Raw genomic sequence first — 15594 nt, forward strand, 5'->3', positions numbered from 1 at the left:
ATACATATGAAAAAAAAATATTTTGAGATATTGGATGTATTACCTAATATTTTGGAGTGCTAGATACACTTTAAAAAAACAAGATAATGTTAATATTTTTTTTCAAAAAAGGTCCGGGAAGTGATCAGTGGTGTGCGTATGTGTACATACTAGCTTATTTACATATTCAGTCTGAGGTATTGTGAAGTATTTGCCATTATATCTGGCCAAGGCATTCTGTACAGTTGGAAGAAAGAAATTAGTCAATTACTAACTAGAGAAATAGTTGCTAACGGTTCTTCTCCATCCCTATATATCTATAAAATTTATAACAAGTTGTAAATAATATTTCCCCTTTTCTCTGAAAAAATCAAATTGGTGAGGGAAAAAAATCTACTGACTTGTCCTTGTTTGCAGACTATCACAATTTTTGTTTCAATATATTATCCACTTTTCTTGTGACCGTATGTCATTCTTTTTCCCCACTTAAAAAGCACCGACACTTAAAATTGCCTAGCAAATGCATGTCGATATCTATCTGATAGAATACGTGCTAATACTTCTTTGATACGTATCTGTAAAGTATTATAATATTATTATTTTTAATTAAAAATATTTTAAATTTTTTATACGAACCCGATGGTGATTTCAAGACATTTTTAAAAGAAATTAAGTTTTATTCAATACTCAAATACTTCTTAGGACTGAGTTCATAAAACAAATAAAAATGAGTTGCAATAACCACAAGTCTATCCTCATCAAGTGCATTATTTGCACAAGTGCACACAAGCTGGGTGATGGACGTTTGGTTAGAACAATAACTTAGGTTTGGGATTCAAAATTCATTATGGGAGAACAGCAACATAAAGATCCATAATGAGCACAAGTACTTGTACCAGGGACAATATCTTATATAAGCTTGTGGCGTGTTCATGAGGTTTTATCATTTCATTGAGATGCTTCAGCAGGGGTTTTCGTGGTCATCTGATCAACTGCATGAACTGTGCTCTGAAGCTCCTCCCATATGGCTTTGTACACCATCCTTTGCCTATTCACTGCTGATTGTCCCTCAAAGGCAGCTGACACAACCTCAATACTGCAAAATCAATAATGCCAATAGTTGTTAAGATCAAGATTTTGTATGGAATTGGCCAACGGATCAAAATTATCGAACCGTATGATCAGATTGAAGATCATATGATCCCACCATTTATATTAAAAAAAAAAAATTGAAGAAAATAAGTAGTTGCATGACGTTCATGAACAAGCATGTGCCAAAATCTGATCAAACATTACAACGAAAACCGTCACTTACAAAAGGCTCAAAGTTCATAAAGTTTCTATTGGTTGGATTGTACGATTACACAACCTTACAATCAGGTTCAAGATCCAGACAACTATGCAGATATTAGACAACCTTCTTATACAGGGTTATTCTGATAGCAACTGACATTACAAAACATGGCATCTTGTTTAAATGGCTTGATAATTGCTCTGATAACATGCCAAAAGCATGCATTCCACAGATTTTCATACTTGTGCAAAAGCAAATACAATTTGAGCCCCTAAATCTGGGCCAAAAGTTCAAATTTGATGCTCCCTGGGGAATTTTAGAAAAAGATTATGGTGAAATTAAAAATTTTCAATTGGGAATGCTGACGTTAGATGGATCTTGACAAATCTTTTAACAGTAAAGCCAGTGTATGTGGCAAAAAGGAGTACAGCAGCAACCCCAAATTCCTCAAAATGGGCTTTCAATGATATACCAAGCAATTAAAAAGCATGCACTTGTGATTGTAAGTTATAGTAAAGAAGAATATAATTTTGAAACCTATAAGCTGGAACAGAAGGCAACAAAGACCTAAAGTTGTTAAAATCCTATCACAGCCAAGTGCCAATTGCAAATGATATGACAAAACATGGCATCTTGTCCAAGTTACTTGACATTTGTTCAGATATTATACCAAATACACGTTTCCCACAGAAAGTTTCATGCTTCTCTGTAGGGTAAAATACTCTTTAAGACTCTAAATTTGGCAAAAAGTTTCAAATTTATACCTAGAGTTAACTTTTTCCACCATTTTTCTTCAACAAAAATTTTTCAATTGGGAATTTTGAGTTTAACTGGATGATATTGATTTGATTTTTTTATAACAGTTGAGTCTGTGTATCCATTAAATACATGAAGTTGTATGCTTGCATCAAACAATACAAAGTTGTTCTTTTTTGTACGGATTTCTTTTGTAGATATCTTTAAATCTTTGTCCCCTCTGAAAATTTCAATGTCCAAGGTTACCGGCTCTCCATAGCCCATCTTCTACTTTACTATTTTTCGTTTTTCTTTTCCCGTCCAGGGTCCTCTTGCGCGCTTCTTGTGAACCTTTTGTTTAGTCCCTATCCAATAAAGATTTCTACTAAACTAGGAGCTTAGAAAACAAAAGCATATAAAGTTGACAGCAGTCATGATAAATCCAGACTGAATTTAAACTGTAAGATAAACTTTAAAGCTCACCTAACATGCCGACCGTCACCATAAGCATCTTTTACAGAGACTGATTCTGCATTGAGATGATCCTTGATCTGTTGAATTAAGTTTCCAATTAAAAAAAGAAAAAAAATCAATAAACATGTCATTTTGTGTCACTAACGTTCTCAGGAGCAAATTATAAAATAAAAGGATAAAAAGAGGGTAAAGCTTCTAAGAGGAATTGCAAGAAAAAATTATAAAGGAAATGTAAGTATAATGAATACAACATAAAGGCTAATGACTACTAGCAACCATTTGAGGTTTCTACAAGCTCACCATTTGCAAATTACAATCGCTTCCTTAATTTTGATTGGCTATTTGGGAACCAGACACCCACATAGTCATTCTCCCTCCCTGCCTATTACACTATTATGCAGCACTACATCTCATATTCCTACCACACAGGTTAAAATGCAAGTCAATAAAACTGACTATCTAACAACGTAGCAGCTAGAGAACTGTTGCCCGGGTCAACTTCTCATCCATTACATGGCAGAAAATAAAAAAAACCATTAATAGTATCATGTAAAAACAGGGATTAAGATCTTTGACCAGAAATTTTTTTTGTCAGTAACCATGTATTGGTGAAAAGAAAGAAAATTATGCAAGAATAATGAAAAAACACCTTCTTTTCCATGGACTGCATGAGAGGCGAATCGATAGAGCCAGCGTCGTTGACATTGGTGGCGCGGACACACAGGTTGCGAACAAAACGGGAGGAGAAGGAGGCGTTTTGAGAGAGAATCTGAGGATTGGATTTTCGGAGAAGAATACGACGAGACGGAGAAAGGAGAACGGAGTTGTAAGGTCGAAACAGCGCTGGAAGACGAAGTAAGCAACGATTCGCTGCAAAGAGATGAGGCCGCATTTTCACTCGATCGTTCCTTCCTCTTCTCCTTCGAACCCCCAAGTTTTGGGAACCACTCATACAAATACTACAGTGTAAGCACTTGCGGTTAAAAAACCCAAAAAAAAAAAAGTCTCAGAAAATAAACATAATTCCCATAAAATCTTAATATTTTAGAATAAGAAATAATAATTTTTTACTTTTTATTGAGAATTTTTAGTATTTTTTTTATAGGATTGTATTTCTCCCATAAGAAAATCAATTTCTTTTCGCCAAGCAAGAAAATCAAAATTTAACATCAATATTACTACTTTCAATCTTTAATATAATAGCTAGTTAACTAATTTGAGTAAATTAAAAAACTAATTAAATTAGCTATTTGTAACAAATAAATATTATTTTTTAAAAATATTCTTATTAATCAAATATATTAGAGAAAAGACAGAAAAATGCTAACTTAACTTTAGAATGACCAAAACGTCCTGAATTTGCAAAATGCCATCTTGGTCAGATGAGACCAAATTGGCATTAGCATTATCATGTCAAATGAAAAGACCAAATTTTCCTTCCTTTTAAATATTGTTTTTAAACTATCACAGCCCCACTGGCCGGTCGGTCACCGGAGCTCCGTCGGTCAGAATTTTTTTTTTAAAAATTTTTACAACTTCAACATAACGGTTAATAACTTTTGTGATGCTATTAACAACTTCAATATAACAGTTAACAACAGGTTTTCTAGAAAATTCAACAAGCTCTGGCGGCCGGAAGTAAATTTTTTTAAATTTTTTTACAATTTCAGTATAACAGTTAACAAATTTTGTAATGCTATTAACAACTTCAGTATAGCGATTAACAACAGATTTTTAGGGAAATTCAATAATTGGACGCCGGAGCTCCGACGGTCGAAAACAATTTTCTTGAAATTTTTTACAATTTCAGTATAACAGTTAACAACATTTGTAAAACTATTAACAACTTCAATATAGCAGTTAACAACAGGTTTTTTAAAAATTTCAACAAGCTCCGATGGGCTGAAATAATTTTTTTGAAAATTTTTATAACTTCAGTATAACGGTTAACAACTGTTGTAACATTATTAACAACTTCAGTATAGCGGTTAACAACAGATTTTTCGGGAAATTCAAAAAATAACATTTTTACAACCTCAGTAATGCCGTTAACAAACTCAAAAACTTGTTGTTAACTGTTATATGAAAGTTCTTAATAGAAATACAAAAGTTGTTAGCCATTATACTGAAACTGTAAAATTTTTCAAAAAAAGTAGTTGTTAAAGTTATAAAAATGCCAGTTTTTCGAATTTTTAAGAAAACCTGTTGTTAAACGCTATATTAAAGTTGTTGATAGCGTTACAGAACTTGTTAACGACATTATTGAAGTTGTAAAAATGCTACTTTTTGAATTTTTTGAAAAACTTATTGTTAACTGCTATACTGAAGTTGTTAATAACATTACAAAAATTTTAGCCGTTATACTGAAGTTATAAAAATTTTCAAAAAAAATTGTTTCCAGTCGTCGGAGCTCTGGTGACCAATTGTTGAATTTTCCGAAAAACTTGTTGTTAACCGCTACATTGAAGTTGTTAATAGCGTTACAAAAGTTGTTAACCGTTATACTGAAGTTGTAAAAATTTTCAAAAAAATTGTTTCTTGCCGCTGGAGCTCCGGCGACCAATTGTTGAATTTTTCCAAAAACCTGTTGTTAACCGCTATACTGAAGCTATTAATAGCGTTACAAAAGTTGTTAATTACTATACTAAAGTTGTAAAAATTTTCAAAAAAATTGTTTTCGACGGTCAGAGCTCTGGGGACCAATTGGTGAATTTCTCCAAAAACCTGTTGTTAACCACTATACTGAAGTTGTTAATAGCATTACAAAAGTTGTTAACTGTTATATTGAAGTTGTAAAAATTTTCAAAAAAATGTCAGAGCTCTGGCGACCAATTGCTAAATTTCTCGAAAAACTTGTTGTTAACCGCTATACTGAAGTTGTTAATAACATTACAAAAGTTGTTAACCGTTATACTAAAGTTAAAAATTTTCAAAAAAATTATTTCCGACCACCGGAGCTTGTTGAATTTCCTAGAAAACTTGTTGTTAACTGCTATACTGAAGTGTTTAATAGTGTTACAAAAGTTGTTAACCGTTATACTGAAGTTGTAAAAATTTTCAAGAAAATTGTTTCCGGTCGCCGGAGCTCCGGCGTCTAATTATTGAATTTTTCCAAAAACTTGTTGTTAACTGCTATACTGAAGTTGTTAATAGCATTACAAAAGTTGTTAACTGTTATACTGAAGTTGTAAAACTTTTCAAAAAATTTATTTCTAGCCGCCAGAGCTTGTTGAATTTTCCAGAAAACCTGTTGTTAACTGTTATACTAAAGTTGTTAATAGCATCACAAAAGTTGTTAACCGTTATGCTGAATTTGTAAAAATTTTTAAAAAAAAATTCTGATCGACGAAGCTCCGGTGACCAATTGTCGGCTAATGGGACTGTGATAGTTTTAAAACAATATTTAAAAAGAAAGGTAATTTGGTCTTTTTATTTGACTTGATAATACCAATTTGGTCTCATGTGACCAAAATGGCATTTTGCGAATTTAGTGGACTTTCTAGTCATTTTGAAGTTAAATTAGCATTTTTTTGTCTTTTTCTCAATATATTAACCAGAATTACTATTATTATAAAGAGTACTTTGAAAATAAATAAATAAATATGAGAAACAAAGTGTATTGAGATCTTACAATTAATATCAAAATAAAAATTAAACAAACTCTTATATTGATGACAAAAGTTATAATTTTTTTTAAATTTCTAATGGCGCATTGATATTTATAGGGATATGTAAAACGATGTCGTTTATTCAACCCCTGACCAACCGCCTCGAAACAGGATCCCAACGCGTATCGAAACTCAACTACTCGTGGCGATCACAGACAGAGAGAGAAAGCGTTCGGAAGGCGAAGCGAGAGCGAGACCATCTGTGGGCGCGTGAAACCGAAGCCTTCTTAAGTAAGAAAGCGAATGAAAGCACAAAATTCCTTACTCCTTCGCTCTTCTTCTTCTTCTTCTTCTTCGATTCCATCATTCTCTTTTCTATTTGTATTCCTCTTCCTCTTTCTGGCTCGACCATCCCTGGCAGATTGTTCTGATTACGATCGCCCTGAAATGGCCACGGTTGGAGGTGTTCACGATTCCCCAGGTGCTCAAAACAGCGCCGAGATTGAAGGCCTTGCACGTTTCGCTGTTGAGGAGCACAACAAGAAAGAGGTTTGATTGTCCTTTTTACATAAGATTTCAGTGGGAGTTTCACTTTGGTTTGATTGTCGATTGGTGATTTCTTTTTTAACACAACCCCTGATTTTTTGGGGAACAGAAGGAAAGATGTTTCGTTTTTGGTCAGTTTCGATGGGTTTGATTATTCAATTCACGTGTCGTGCCTTGGGTCCACTAGGGGGCGTGAACTTGAAGTGTTTGTTTTGTGATTGCATGCGTATATATGCGCGCGCGCTCAATGAGTGTGAGAAATTAGTGGAGTTGGTATATTCGGATGGGAGAGAGGTCTGATATCATGCATTGATTATTTTTCTTTTGGGAGCTCTCCGAGCATCATGCATTGCTTTAATTTACGTACCTATGAAGTGGTTTGGGGAGTTCTGTGTTTGTCTTACATGTTTCCCTTTTAATTTGGTTTTCTTCCTGACTGTCCTCTCATGTTTGCCCTTCAAAATGCAAACCTTTTGTATGGAATTGAGTAATGGTCTTTCATGGTGTTGATTGAAGAACGCACTACTGGAGTTTGCGAGGGTAGTGAAGGCACAGGAACAAGTTGTTGCTGGTACACTGCATCATCTTACTATTGAGGCCGTTGATGCTGGCAAGAGAAAGCTTTATGAGGCCAAGATCTGGGTGAAACCCTGGTTGAACTTCAAAGAACTTCAAGAGTTCAAACATGCTGGTGATGTTGCGGCATTTACCAGTTCAGACCTTGGTGTCAAAACAGGTGTGCCATTTTCTAAATCAATTATACAGGATCTTGATAAAATTAGTGAACTGACGTTCTAAAACTTGTGTTTGATTAGTTCCTATTTCAAAAAATTTAATAGTGTAACAATAATTTGACATGGTTCTGCAAAGAAATGCAATATCATTTGGGCTAGAATTTATAAATTTATATGAAAAATATTGATGCTTGTAGTTGCATTAAGAGTTAGTGCAGAGTTAGTGCTCTTGGTTTTGATTAAGTACGCTGAGGACTAATATTCCGTGGCAAATGCTGAAATAGGCTTTCAGGATGAAGGCCCTTGATTTGCAACCATCTTGGACAGTGGTGGTTTTCCTATGTTGGATTTTCAATCTCAGTCATGTTAGTACATATAGGCATTCCAAGGTTAAAAACTTGTATGATAATTTCAGTGTAAAGTACTACGTTGTCTGCCTTTCTAATTGTTGCCACTTTCTGACGATTCTCTTATGGAGCAGATGAACCTCAGATTTAATTGTTATCTTGATCTGCTGACCTATTTTGTCTTCAGATGGCCATAAAACTGGATGGCAAACAGTGCCAGCGCATGATCCTCAAGTTCAGGATGCTGCAAATCATGCTGTCAAGACCCTCCAGCAAAGGTCTAACTCATTACTGCCGTATGAGCTTCATGAGGTTGTTGATGCAAAAGCCGAGGTCAGTGCCTTTATACGTATCATTTTAAATTTCTTTGTATGTTTTTTTTTTCCTTAGGGCTTTACTGATGTCACTTGGTTGTTTCAAGGCGAACTGTTGGTTGTAATCTGACGCTCAGCATTGAAGGGCTATAAAATAATGAATTATTGGTTTTTGGGATGAAAGCAGATCAAGTTGCAAGAAAATTTTCTGGATTTTCTTGTGTTATTATAGGAAAATTTGTCACTGTTCTAGCTCTCAAAAACTGTTTTTAGATTTAGTTTTCATCTTCTCTGAGTGCTCAATACCTTATATTCTTTGGCGATTATGAGCCTATTGCCGTGCGCTTGTTTACCTGAAACTTTGCTGAAAATGGTTATGCTTTCTTTCAGTGTGTTGTTCTTGGCATTATGTTGGGCAGTATTAGTTATACTTTGAGTTATTTATCTTTGTACCTAATATCTGAGACTAAACAGAGACTTCTGATAACTTGGTTGGTTGTAACTCAGGAGGAATTTACCGATACATGGAGTATAATAGTTACGTGATAAAATTTTCAAATTGACAAGAATATGCTGTTTGCTTTTATATGTTGTTTTATATGATATCTTTTGAAAGGTGACTATGCTCTTATGTTTTGTCCCCCGTCTTGTGTATGTCGATCATAATTTATGCATGGTGGATGATATTGCATTTTTCTTTCTTGGTCAGACTTATATCTTACTGCTGTGTAATTAATACTGGATCCCTAGCAAGAATGTTGCATTGAACATTTTTTGGTTCAGCTCTATTTGCACTTTCAGTCAATCTTCAGTGAAAAACTCTGAAGTTCTAGATACAAGGCAACGGCTTTTTTAAAAAAGTGAACTTGGTAATCAAAATCACGCACCCTTTAGAAGAGAAACCTGCAGTCTGCCTGCGTCACTTCTTACAAGCTCTTTTATAACTTGCTAATATGGCTTTGCAAGTTGCACTCCTGTCTAATTTTCTGATGATTTGGCTCTCTCCCCCCCCCCCCCGGGGGTGGGGGGGTTGTTTGGAGGTTTAACTGTTGGATGGGCAATCATTTTTCTGAAAGCGGGGTGCTTCCTTTCCTCAATAGCAAAACTTGGTATTTCCATAGGCAGTCACTATCTTGTGAACTTGTTTAAACAGGTCATTGATCATTCTGCCAAGTTCAACTTGCTCCTGAAGGTCAAGAGAGGAGGCAAGGAAGAGAAGTTCAAGGCTGAGGTACACCAGAACAATGAGGGTGGGTACCATCTGAATCAAATGGAGCAAGATCACTCTTGATCTGAAGCTGAGTCTCCGGTAATGATGAGGGATGTTTTTCTATTCCTGCTTTTTATCAGTTGTGTGTGGTGATGTCGTATACTTTATAGAAGAATCAAAACGTCCTTGGATACCACTCTTATGATCTATGTATTAATAATAGTATAATAGTTCTTATTGTGCTTTGCCAACTAATTCTAGTTTCTTGGGTGTTTTAGTTCTTTGTACTATCTGTTTCAGCATTTTACTTTCAAAATGTTCTTTTATGTATGAAAAGTTATCGACCAAACGTTAGTATAAAGACAATTGGCTTCTCTCCACTACGGCGGAGGGCGTTTATATCAACTTCGGGCAGTTGTGATTAATAATTATTAAAAGGAAAATACTTAGATTAAGTAACTTATATTTATTATGTCAAGTTCTCCAAGTACACATGGATATGTGTTTTGTATTGTTTTTATATGTGTTTATAATCAAATAACATTAAATGTTAATATTTTAAAAATATAATACCTGGTCACCTGTGATTGGAGAACTTAACAATAATGAATACAAGCAATTTGTCCTAATTATTGTCCTTATTAAAATAGAGTCCACTCAAAAAATAAATAAAGAGAAATTTGATGCAAGACAATTGTCTTCTCTCCACTGCTGTATTAAATTTGGAAAGTTCATAAATCATGTTCTGTAAAAGTATTATTCAAGTAACAAGTTAAATTAATATAAGCAGAACTCGCTTTTTAGATACTCTCTCGTCCTGAGTATAAAAATCTCCTGCAAGTTTCAAAAAATTATTTTTTATTCACCCATGATCTTTAACTAATTATACGATCTTTTAACAAATTAACCAAACTTTTCTAATTATTAAAACCTCACAGTTACAGGTAATTCTTATTCTTTTCAAGAACAAACCTTTTACTTTATTAACTTGCACTTGACTTTTTCATTTAAGATCACCATCTTACATAGAATTGAAGTTTGTGTCTAAATTCATCCTTCAAGCACATTCACAAAGAAACGATAATTACTTCTCATTTCATGTACAGATTTGATATCAAGTTTTTCAATGAAAGCATACTAAAAAAAATATAATTTTCAAGAGACTTAATCATTTGAAAATACTTAAAATTATCTCCAATTATCAGTATTATTGAAAAACTTGATATCAATACCACATAGTAAAACATTTTATCCATTTGTTATTAATACAGCTTCAAGACATTAACAATATAACATCCTAATATTGCAAAGTTAAGCTCTGAGTTTCACTCAGCACTAGGCAAGGTTGTTCCACAACTACATTCATACATGACCTGTAACTACACAAAGCTAACATTTTGGTTAATAGATATAGCTATATTTGCTACAAGAGATTATAGGAAACAAACAAACCAGAAAAAAAAAAACAAGGATTAGGATCATCCTGGGACCTACAGCTAGGAGCATGTTTAGCTATCTAATGGATAGTCATAATAGCATTGGTATGCAATTTTTATAAACTTTTCCATTTGATCCAGTTCCCCAGAAGAGGTCAATATTCACCCTTCTTCATCATAATCTTCCTGATCCTCTTCTATCTGTCTACCAAGGTTGGCAAGCTGCATAGAGTCAATGACCATCTTGTCCATATCCGAAAGAGACCAGCCAGGGATTTCCTCATGCTTAGTCTCAGGTTTTGGAGGATCAGGCATAGGGGCATCAGTTACCGCCGTGCTAGCATTTTTGTCTTCGTTTTCATTCAAGTTGGCATTCAGATCAATGTTACGGACAGATTGAGTGCCTTCATCAGGAATTGCATTATTCTCTTTCGGTAACTCCTTTGTCTCTGAACCATTATCAATTGCCACGTTTGTATCAGGGTTATGTTTGCTGCTGTTCAGCGCAGAAGTGCAGGGTTCAGTTTCAAGCTCTTGTTGATGAACCTCTCTTTCCCGTTCAGCATTTCGAGCCCCTCGACCTCGGCCTCTCCCTCTACCTCGGCCTCTCCCCCTACCACTGCCGCCACTCTGGCTAAACTCAACCTGGAATAAAAGAAAAACATAATTAATCCCCAAGAAAATATTCAAGTTTTAGATTATGAGACAGCCAGACATTAAGCAATTTACTTGCAAGACACGTCCTTCAATACCATAAATTTGTCTTGTCGTTCATAAAATGACCAATTGCAAGACACGTCCTTCAATACCATAAGTTTGTATTGTCGTTCATAAAATGACCAATGACACATAAAATAACAGTTGTTGAGCAAGAGAAAGAAATTTTGCCTTCATGCACATAGGAATCAGACATGATACAATTTGAAAGAATGAAATCATTAGTGAAAAATGCATGTACTAGGTGAAAGCTTGTGTGAAGGAAGCATAATTAAATTCTCATAGAAAAGAAACGTGCAATGATAAAGGAAGTTTCTTTGTCCATAACAAATTTGGATAAAACACATTTACGTTAAGAAAGGCAAAAGTTGGTCATAAATATAAACGCAGAAGGTTTAATAATGAGTCTAAGATCAGTTTTTATAATGAACTTAGATAATCTTACCTGCAGTAAACCATATACATGCACATATGCAGGAGAAAAAAACATGTCAACATAAAAGAAAGGAAGTAAATATATCAGCAAGCACGTGGATGCAACTAGCAAGGAAAGTGTGATTACCATCTTGCTTCTCTTAGAGTCGTCATCGCTATCATGGTGATCATCATTTGCTGCTTTCCTGGTTTAGAATAGCATTATTAAGATACCCGAACGCTTTAAGGCATAGATAAATCATAAGTTTAAGATGAAAAATGTGAGTGGATTCATACCTTCTTCTTGGAATGACCCGATCATCAGCGCCAGTCTCAGAATGGTTATGTCCATGCCCATGCCCATGCCCATGGCCATAGTCAGGAACCCTGCTGACGACATCCTTCAGAAAATCAAAGACGTTATAGCTTTGTACACAATGTTTTCTGCAATTCAGATTTACACCGGTTATTATGGATTTAGTAATATATGTTAAAGTAAAAACATGAGCTGGGGAGGGGAAAAGGAGAAGCATTACCATACCATAAATATTCACGTCCTAAATATTACATGCGTATTCTAGAAAAGGGAGACTTTCTTCAATAGGAATAACGTTTGCATATATACATAATAAGCCTCAATTTTGATCTACCATTAGTATGAATAGTTTTACTATGTCAATTAATCAAATAACACCCTCTTGTTGGTATCCACTTGCGAACTCTACAGAGGCGAATGTGTCCGTGTGAGGTTGATCTTTCTTGAGTGCACAACATTTGAAAAGAAAGTTGTGCAAATCAGTATCTTAATTAGAAATTGAACTTTCAACAATTTGCAGTGTAAAAGAGCATAATGAGGAAAACAGGGGAAAAGAAGATTGTCAAAACAACAGATAGAGGAAAAACTACAGAATACTGCAGCATCCAGACAGAAAAACAGTAGATTGTGGCAGGTCAAACAAGAGGGTGTAAATATACTTTTAATTTTGTCACACAACATAAAAGGAGAAGGAAGTTTAACAAAGTACCATACACCCAAATAAGCAAAGGCACCATGAAGCCCAAATACTTCAGCAATATTATAACCCTAAAACATCATTTATCAATTATACGGATTTGACAATAATAAGTATAATACAGCATCAAGACATCTCTGGTTTATTTTATAACTATAAGCAACAACAGAAACTAAATTCAAGGACAAGAAAATTAACTGAATAATATTATCAACACTGCTATGTTATTCGGTTAGTTCAAATTCACTGGAATGTTAAACAAAAAATAAAAATAACACAGATCATGATGGTCCCAGACTTACAAATGCAACGCACTCATCGTCTTTGCTCCTCTCTGAAGAGTTATTTCATATGTACGATCACAGAGGTCTTGTAAAAACAGCTCTAGAGCCTTAGCTGCAAAATGTTAGAAGTTATCATCACTACAAAACAGATAAACCCCAAAAACAGACAACCACACCCACATCTACACAGAATCAAATGGAAGCCTAAAGAAATTAGCCAGTATTCAAATTAACTCACAAACTAAAACAGGCACTGCAAGTGCTATCTTCCCAACATCTTCATCTGCTTGCATTATCTTTTTGATCCGAGCCTGCAAATTAATGTTTACATAAATTCATCACAAAAAGTATTACTTTATAATATCTTGCTCCTTATAAACTATAAGACAAGTAGAAGTATTCTGCAAAGTTTAAACTATATTATAACACCTCAGACGAGGACTTTACAGTAAGGTTTCAACTAAAAACATAGTTAACATCTTACAGTAGAAACCATCTTTTCCCCCTTCGAGAAATATAAGGAAAAATCTATTCCTTTCAGATCTCTAATGAAGTAAGCATACAAGAAGGCTATCGAATAAAGCAATCGCAAGTATTTCATTCATTTAAGACAATATGCACGCTGGAAAAGCATAATGGCTGTAACTGCCATATACAAAATATCTATAACGTATCAGAAATGGAATGAGCCACAAAGCGGTGTTAACATATGATCTTCCCAGTGTGAGATGAGATAAGTGGTGAACGGAATTGTAATTGGATATCAATCACCCTGATGTCACAGGAAGCTACCAAATCAGACAAAACCTTAAGTTCAAACGGAAGACATTAGCTCTTAATAATCTAAACAAAAATTCTAAACGAGAAACGGGAGTCCTACCTCTAACGTTACAGATTTGAAAATCATGTACCTCAAACCTAATTTTCAAGGATACTTTTCAAGGAGAGGATAGTTAACACAGGTTGGCTCAAAATGGCCAGGGAAGTCTCAATTGATGGAACCATCAACTAATCGCAATGCAAAATCACATCCCAGAGCTCAAACCTATTGAAAAGTTTAAAAATAGCATCTTTTAGCTCCACGACACCCGACGATACACCCATACACTTGAATTCACAATTCCGACCGTACTAAGCAATGAAAACCTAGAAAATACAGTGAATCCGAATCATGCCAATACTTGTGACTCAAACCCACGACTCAAAAATGTTCGATTATGTTCAGCCCAAGATCGGAATCTTCTACAAACGTCGGCGAATTTTCATCCTCTTTCCAAGGCTGCCAAAGCTCCCAAACGACACAACACAGACAAAAGATAAACAAAAATTATAAATCGAAGCAGAAATTACTCACAGCAGGAAAACGAGTATCCAGCTTCTTCCTCATAGTATCCGATTTAGGGCACTAAATTGAACCAAAGGATGAGACAGAACAAAATCAAGAACTTCAACACAAAATCATTTCCACCATCATTCAGCACATAAAATCCATCAAACCCATCCCAGATCCGAACGTACTTCCAGAGATAATAACAAGGAGCTTTTGATTCAGCGGAATATCCGTCCGTACGAGTTTGACGAAAGAAAAAACAAGCAAAAAATTTGCGAGAAAATTAAAATGAACTAAACTGACGAATCGGTGACGGATGGTTCAACACAGACCAATAGGGAAAGAGTAGTTGGAAAAGTAGGGATAAAGTAAACAAAAAAAAAGGGAAAAAAGTGGGCAAAGTTCGATGGGAAATGGCCGGGAATGACCCATAAAATTACAACAATGCCCTAAAAGACAATAAATTTGTGAAATGATTAAAAAATCATTGTAAAAATAAAAATAAATGGAAAAAATATACATTCAATAACAACTTATAATTTCTAGAAACGAGGTTGCAATCAACTCAGTTATACATCTGAAAAAATTAATTGCAACGAGATACAAGTTGCCGGTATTTTGTATATCTCCAAAATTCAATAATTTTTAAGGTTTAATATAATTTTTGGTCTTTTAAATGCGTTCTCATTTTAATTTTGATCCCTTAAATTTTAAACTATAAGTTTTGATATTTTAAGGGGTAAAATAGTCTAAATTTTTATTAGATTACATGGAATAATGTTTTAAATAAAATGAAACTTGAAGTATCAAAACCTATAATTTAAAGCTTGAGGAACCAAAACTAAAATAAAAACAAATTGAAATAATCAAAAAATTATATTAACCCAATTTCTTAAAACTAAGTTATAAAATTTAGAAGTTTATTTAATAAAAATGTTTCACAATTTAAAACTTATTAAAACTAATTTCTTAACTTGTTTTAATTAAGCTTCCCCACTTTCTCATTAATTTTTTTGAAATTTATTAAAATTTATGCTGTATAATTTATTTGCAACTAATATTCTAAAATTCATACCTAAGTTGTTGAGTTGAGATTTGTAGCTAAAAGTATGAGATTGACAATTGAGCTATACAAGATATTTTTGGTCAATTTATATTT

At 34.2% G+C, this 15594-nt stretch overlaps 3 protein-coding genes across 3 annotated transcripts; 1 reads left to right on the forward strand and 2 right to left on the reverse strand.

Moving 5' to 3' along the window:
• Nucleotides 1-698: 698 nt before the first annotated feature.
• Nucleotides 699-3422, reverse strand: LOC114739104 (protein BOLA4, chloroplastic/mitochondrial-like). The gene is made up of 3 exons (XM_028927157.1): nt 3132-3422; nt 2492-2559; nt 699-1075 (listed from the first exon to the last, which is right to left on the reverse strand). The coding sequence occupies exons 1-3, from the start codon at nt 3372-3374 to the stop codon at nt 928-930; spliced, it is 459 nt and encodes a 152-aa protein (XP_028782990.1). The 5' UTR covers nt 3375-3422; the 3' UTR covers nt 699-927.
• Nucleotides 3423-6307: 2885 nt separating this feature from the next.
• LOC114739139 (cysteine proteinase inhibitor 6-like) lies at nt 6308-9624 on the forward strand. The gene is made up of 4 exons (XM_028927191.1): nt 6308-6639; nt 7153-7372; nt 7905-8050; nt 9185-9624. Exons 1-4 carry the CDS (start codon nt 6394-6396, stop codon nt 9320-9322), a joined length of 750 nt encoding a protein of 249 aa, XP_028783024.1. The 5' UTR covers nt 6308-6393; the 3' UTR covers nt 9323-9624.
• An 853-nt stretch (nt 9625-10477) lies between these two features.
• Nucleotides 10478-14657, reverse strand: LOC114738923 (dr1-associated corepressor homolog). Its single transcript, XM_028926988.1, has 6 exons — nt 14460-14657; nt 13344-13416; nt 13124-13217; nt 12106-12252; nt 11957-12014; nt 10478-11322 (listed from the first exon to the last, which is right to left on the reverse strand). The coding sequence occupies exons 1-6, from the start codon at nt 14490-14492 to the stop codon at nt 10840-10842; spliced, it is 888 nt and encodes a 295-aa protein (XP_028782821.1). The 5' UTR covers nt 14493-14657; the 3' UTR covers nt 10478-10839.
• Nucleotides 14658-15594: the final 937 nt, after the last annotated feature.

The sequence above is a fragment of the Neltuma alba genome, unplaced genomic scaffold, assembly GCF_004799145.2.
Source record: "Neltuma alba isolate B1F8T4 unplaced genomic scaffold, ASM479914v2 tig00002811_pilon, whole genome shotgun sequence".
NCBI lineage: Eukaryota > Viridiplantae > Streptophyta > Magnoliopsida > Fabales > Fabaceae > Neltuma > Neltuma alba.

Excerpts from the sequence above, each read along its gene's own strand:
- LOC114738923 (XM_028926988.1), bottom strand. The coding sequence starts at position 14,492 with ATGAGGAAGAAGCTGGATACTCGTTTTCCTGCT. Across the intron at positions 13,417-14,459 it reads TGGATACTCGTTTTCCTGCT|GCTCGGATCAAAAAGATAAT; the intron begins GTGAGTAATTTC and ends ATTAATTTGCAG. Across the intron at positions 13,218-13,343 it reads TGCAGTGCCTGTTTTAGTTT|CTAAGGCTCTAGAGCTGTTT; the intron begins GTGAGTTAATTT and ends AACATTTTGCAG.
- LOC114739139 (XM_028927191.1), top strand. The coding sequence starts at position 6,394 with ATGAAAGCACAAAATTCCTTACTCCTTCGCTCTTCTTCTTCTTCTTCT. Across the intron at positions 6,640-7,152 it reads AGGAGCACAACAAGAAAGAG|AACGCACTACTGGAGTTTGC; the intron begins GTTTGATTGTCC and ends TGTTGATTGAAG. Across the intron at positions 7,373-7,904 it reads AGACCTTGGTGTCAAAACAG|ATGGCCATAAAACTGGATGG; the intron begins GTGTGCCATTTT and ends TTTTGTCTTCAG.
- LOC114739104 (XM_028927157.1), bottom strand. The coding sequence starts at position 3,374 with ATGCGGCCTCATCTCTTTGCAGCGAATCGTTGCTTACTTCGTCTTCCA. Across the intron at positions 2,560-3,131 it reads TGCAGTCCATGGAAAAGAAG|ATCAAGGATCATCTCAATGC; the intron begins GTGTTTTTTCAT and ends TTAATTCAACAG. Across the intron at positions 1,076-2,491 it reads GGTGACGGTCGGCATGTTAG|TATTGAGGTTGTGTCAGCTG; the intron begins GTGAGCTTTAAA and ends TTGATTTTGCAG.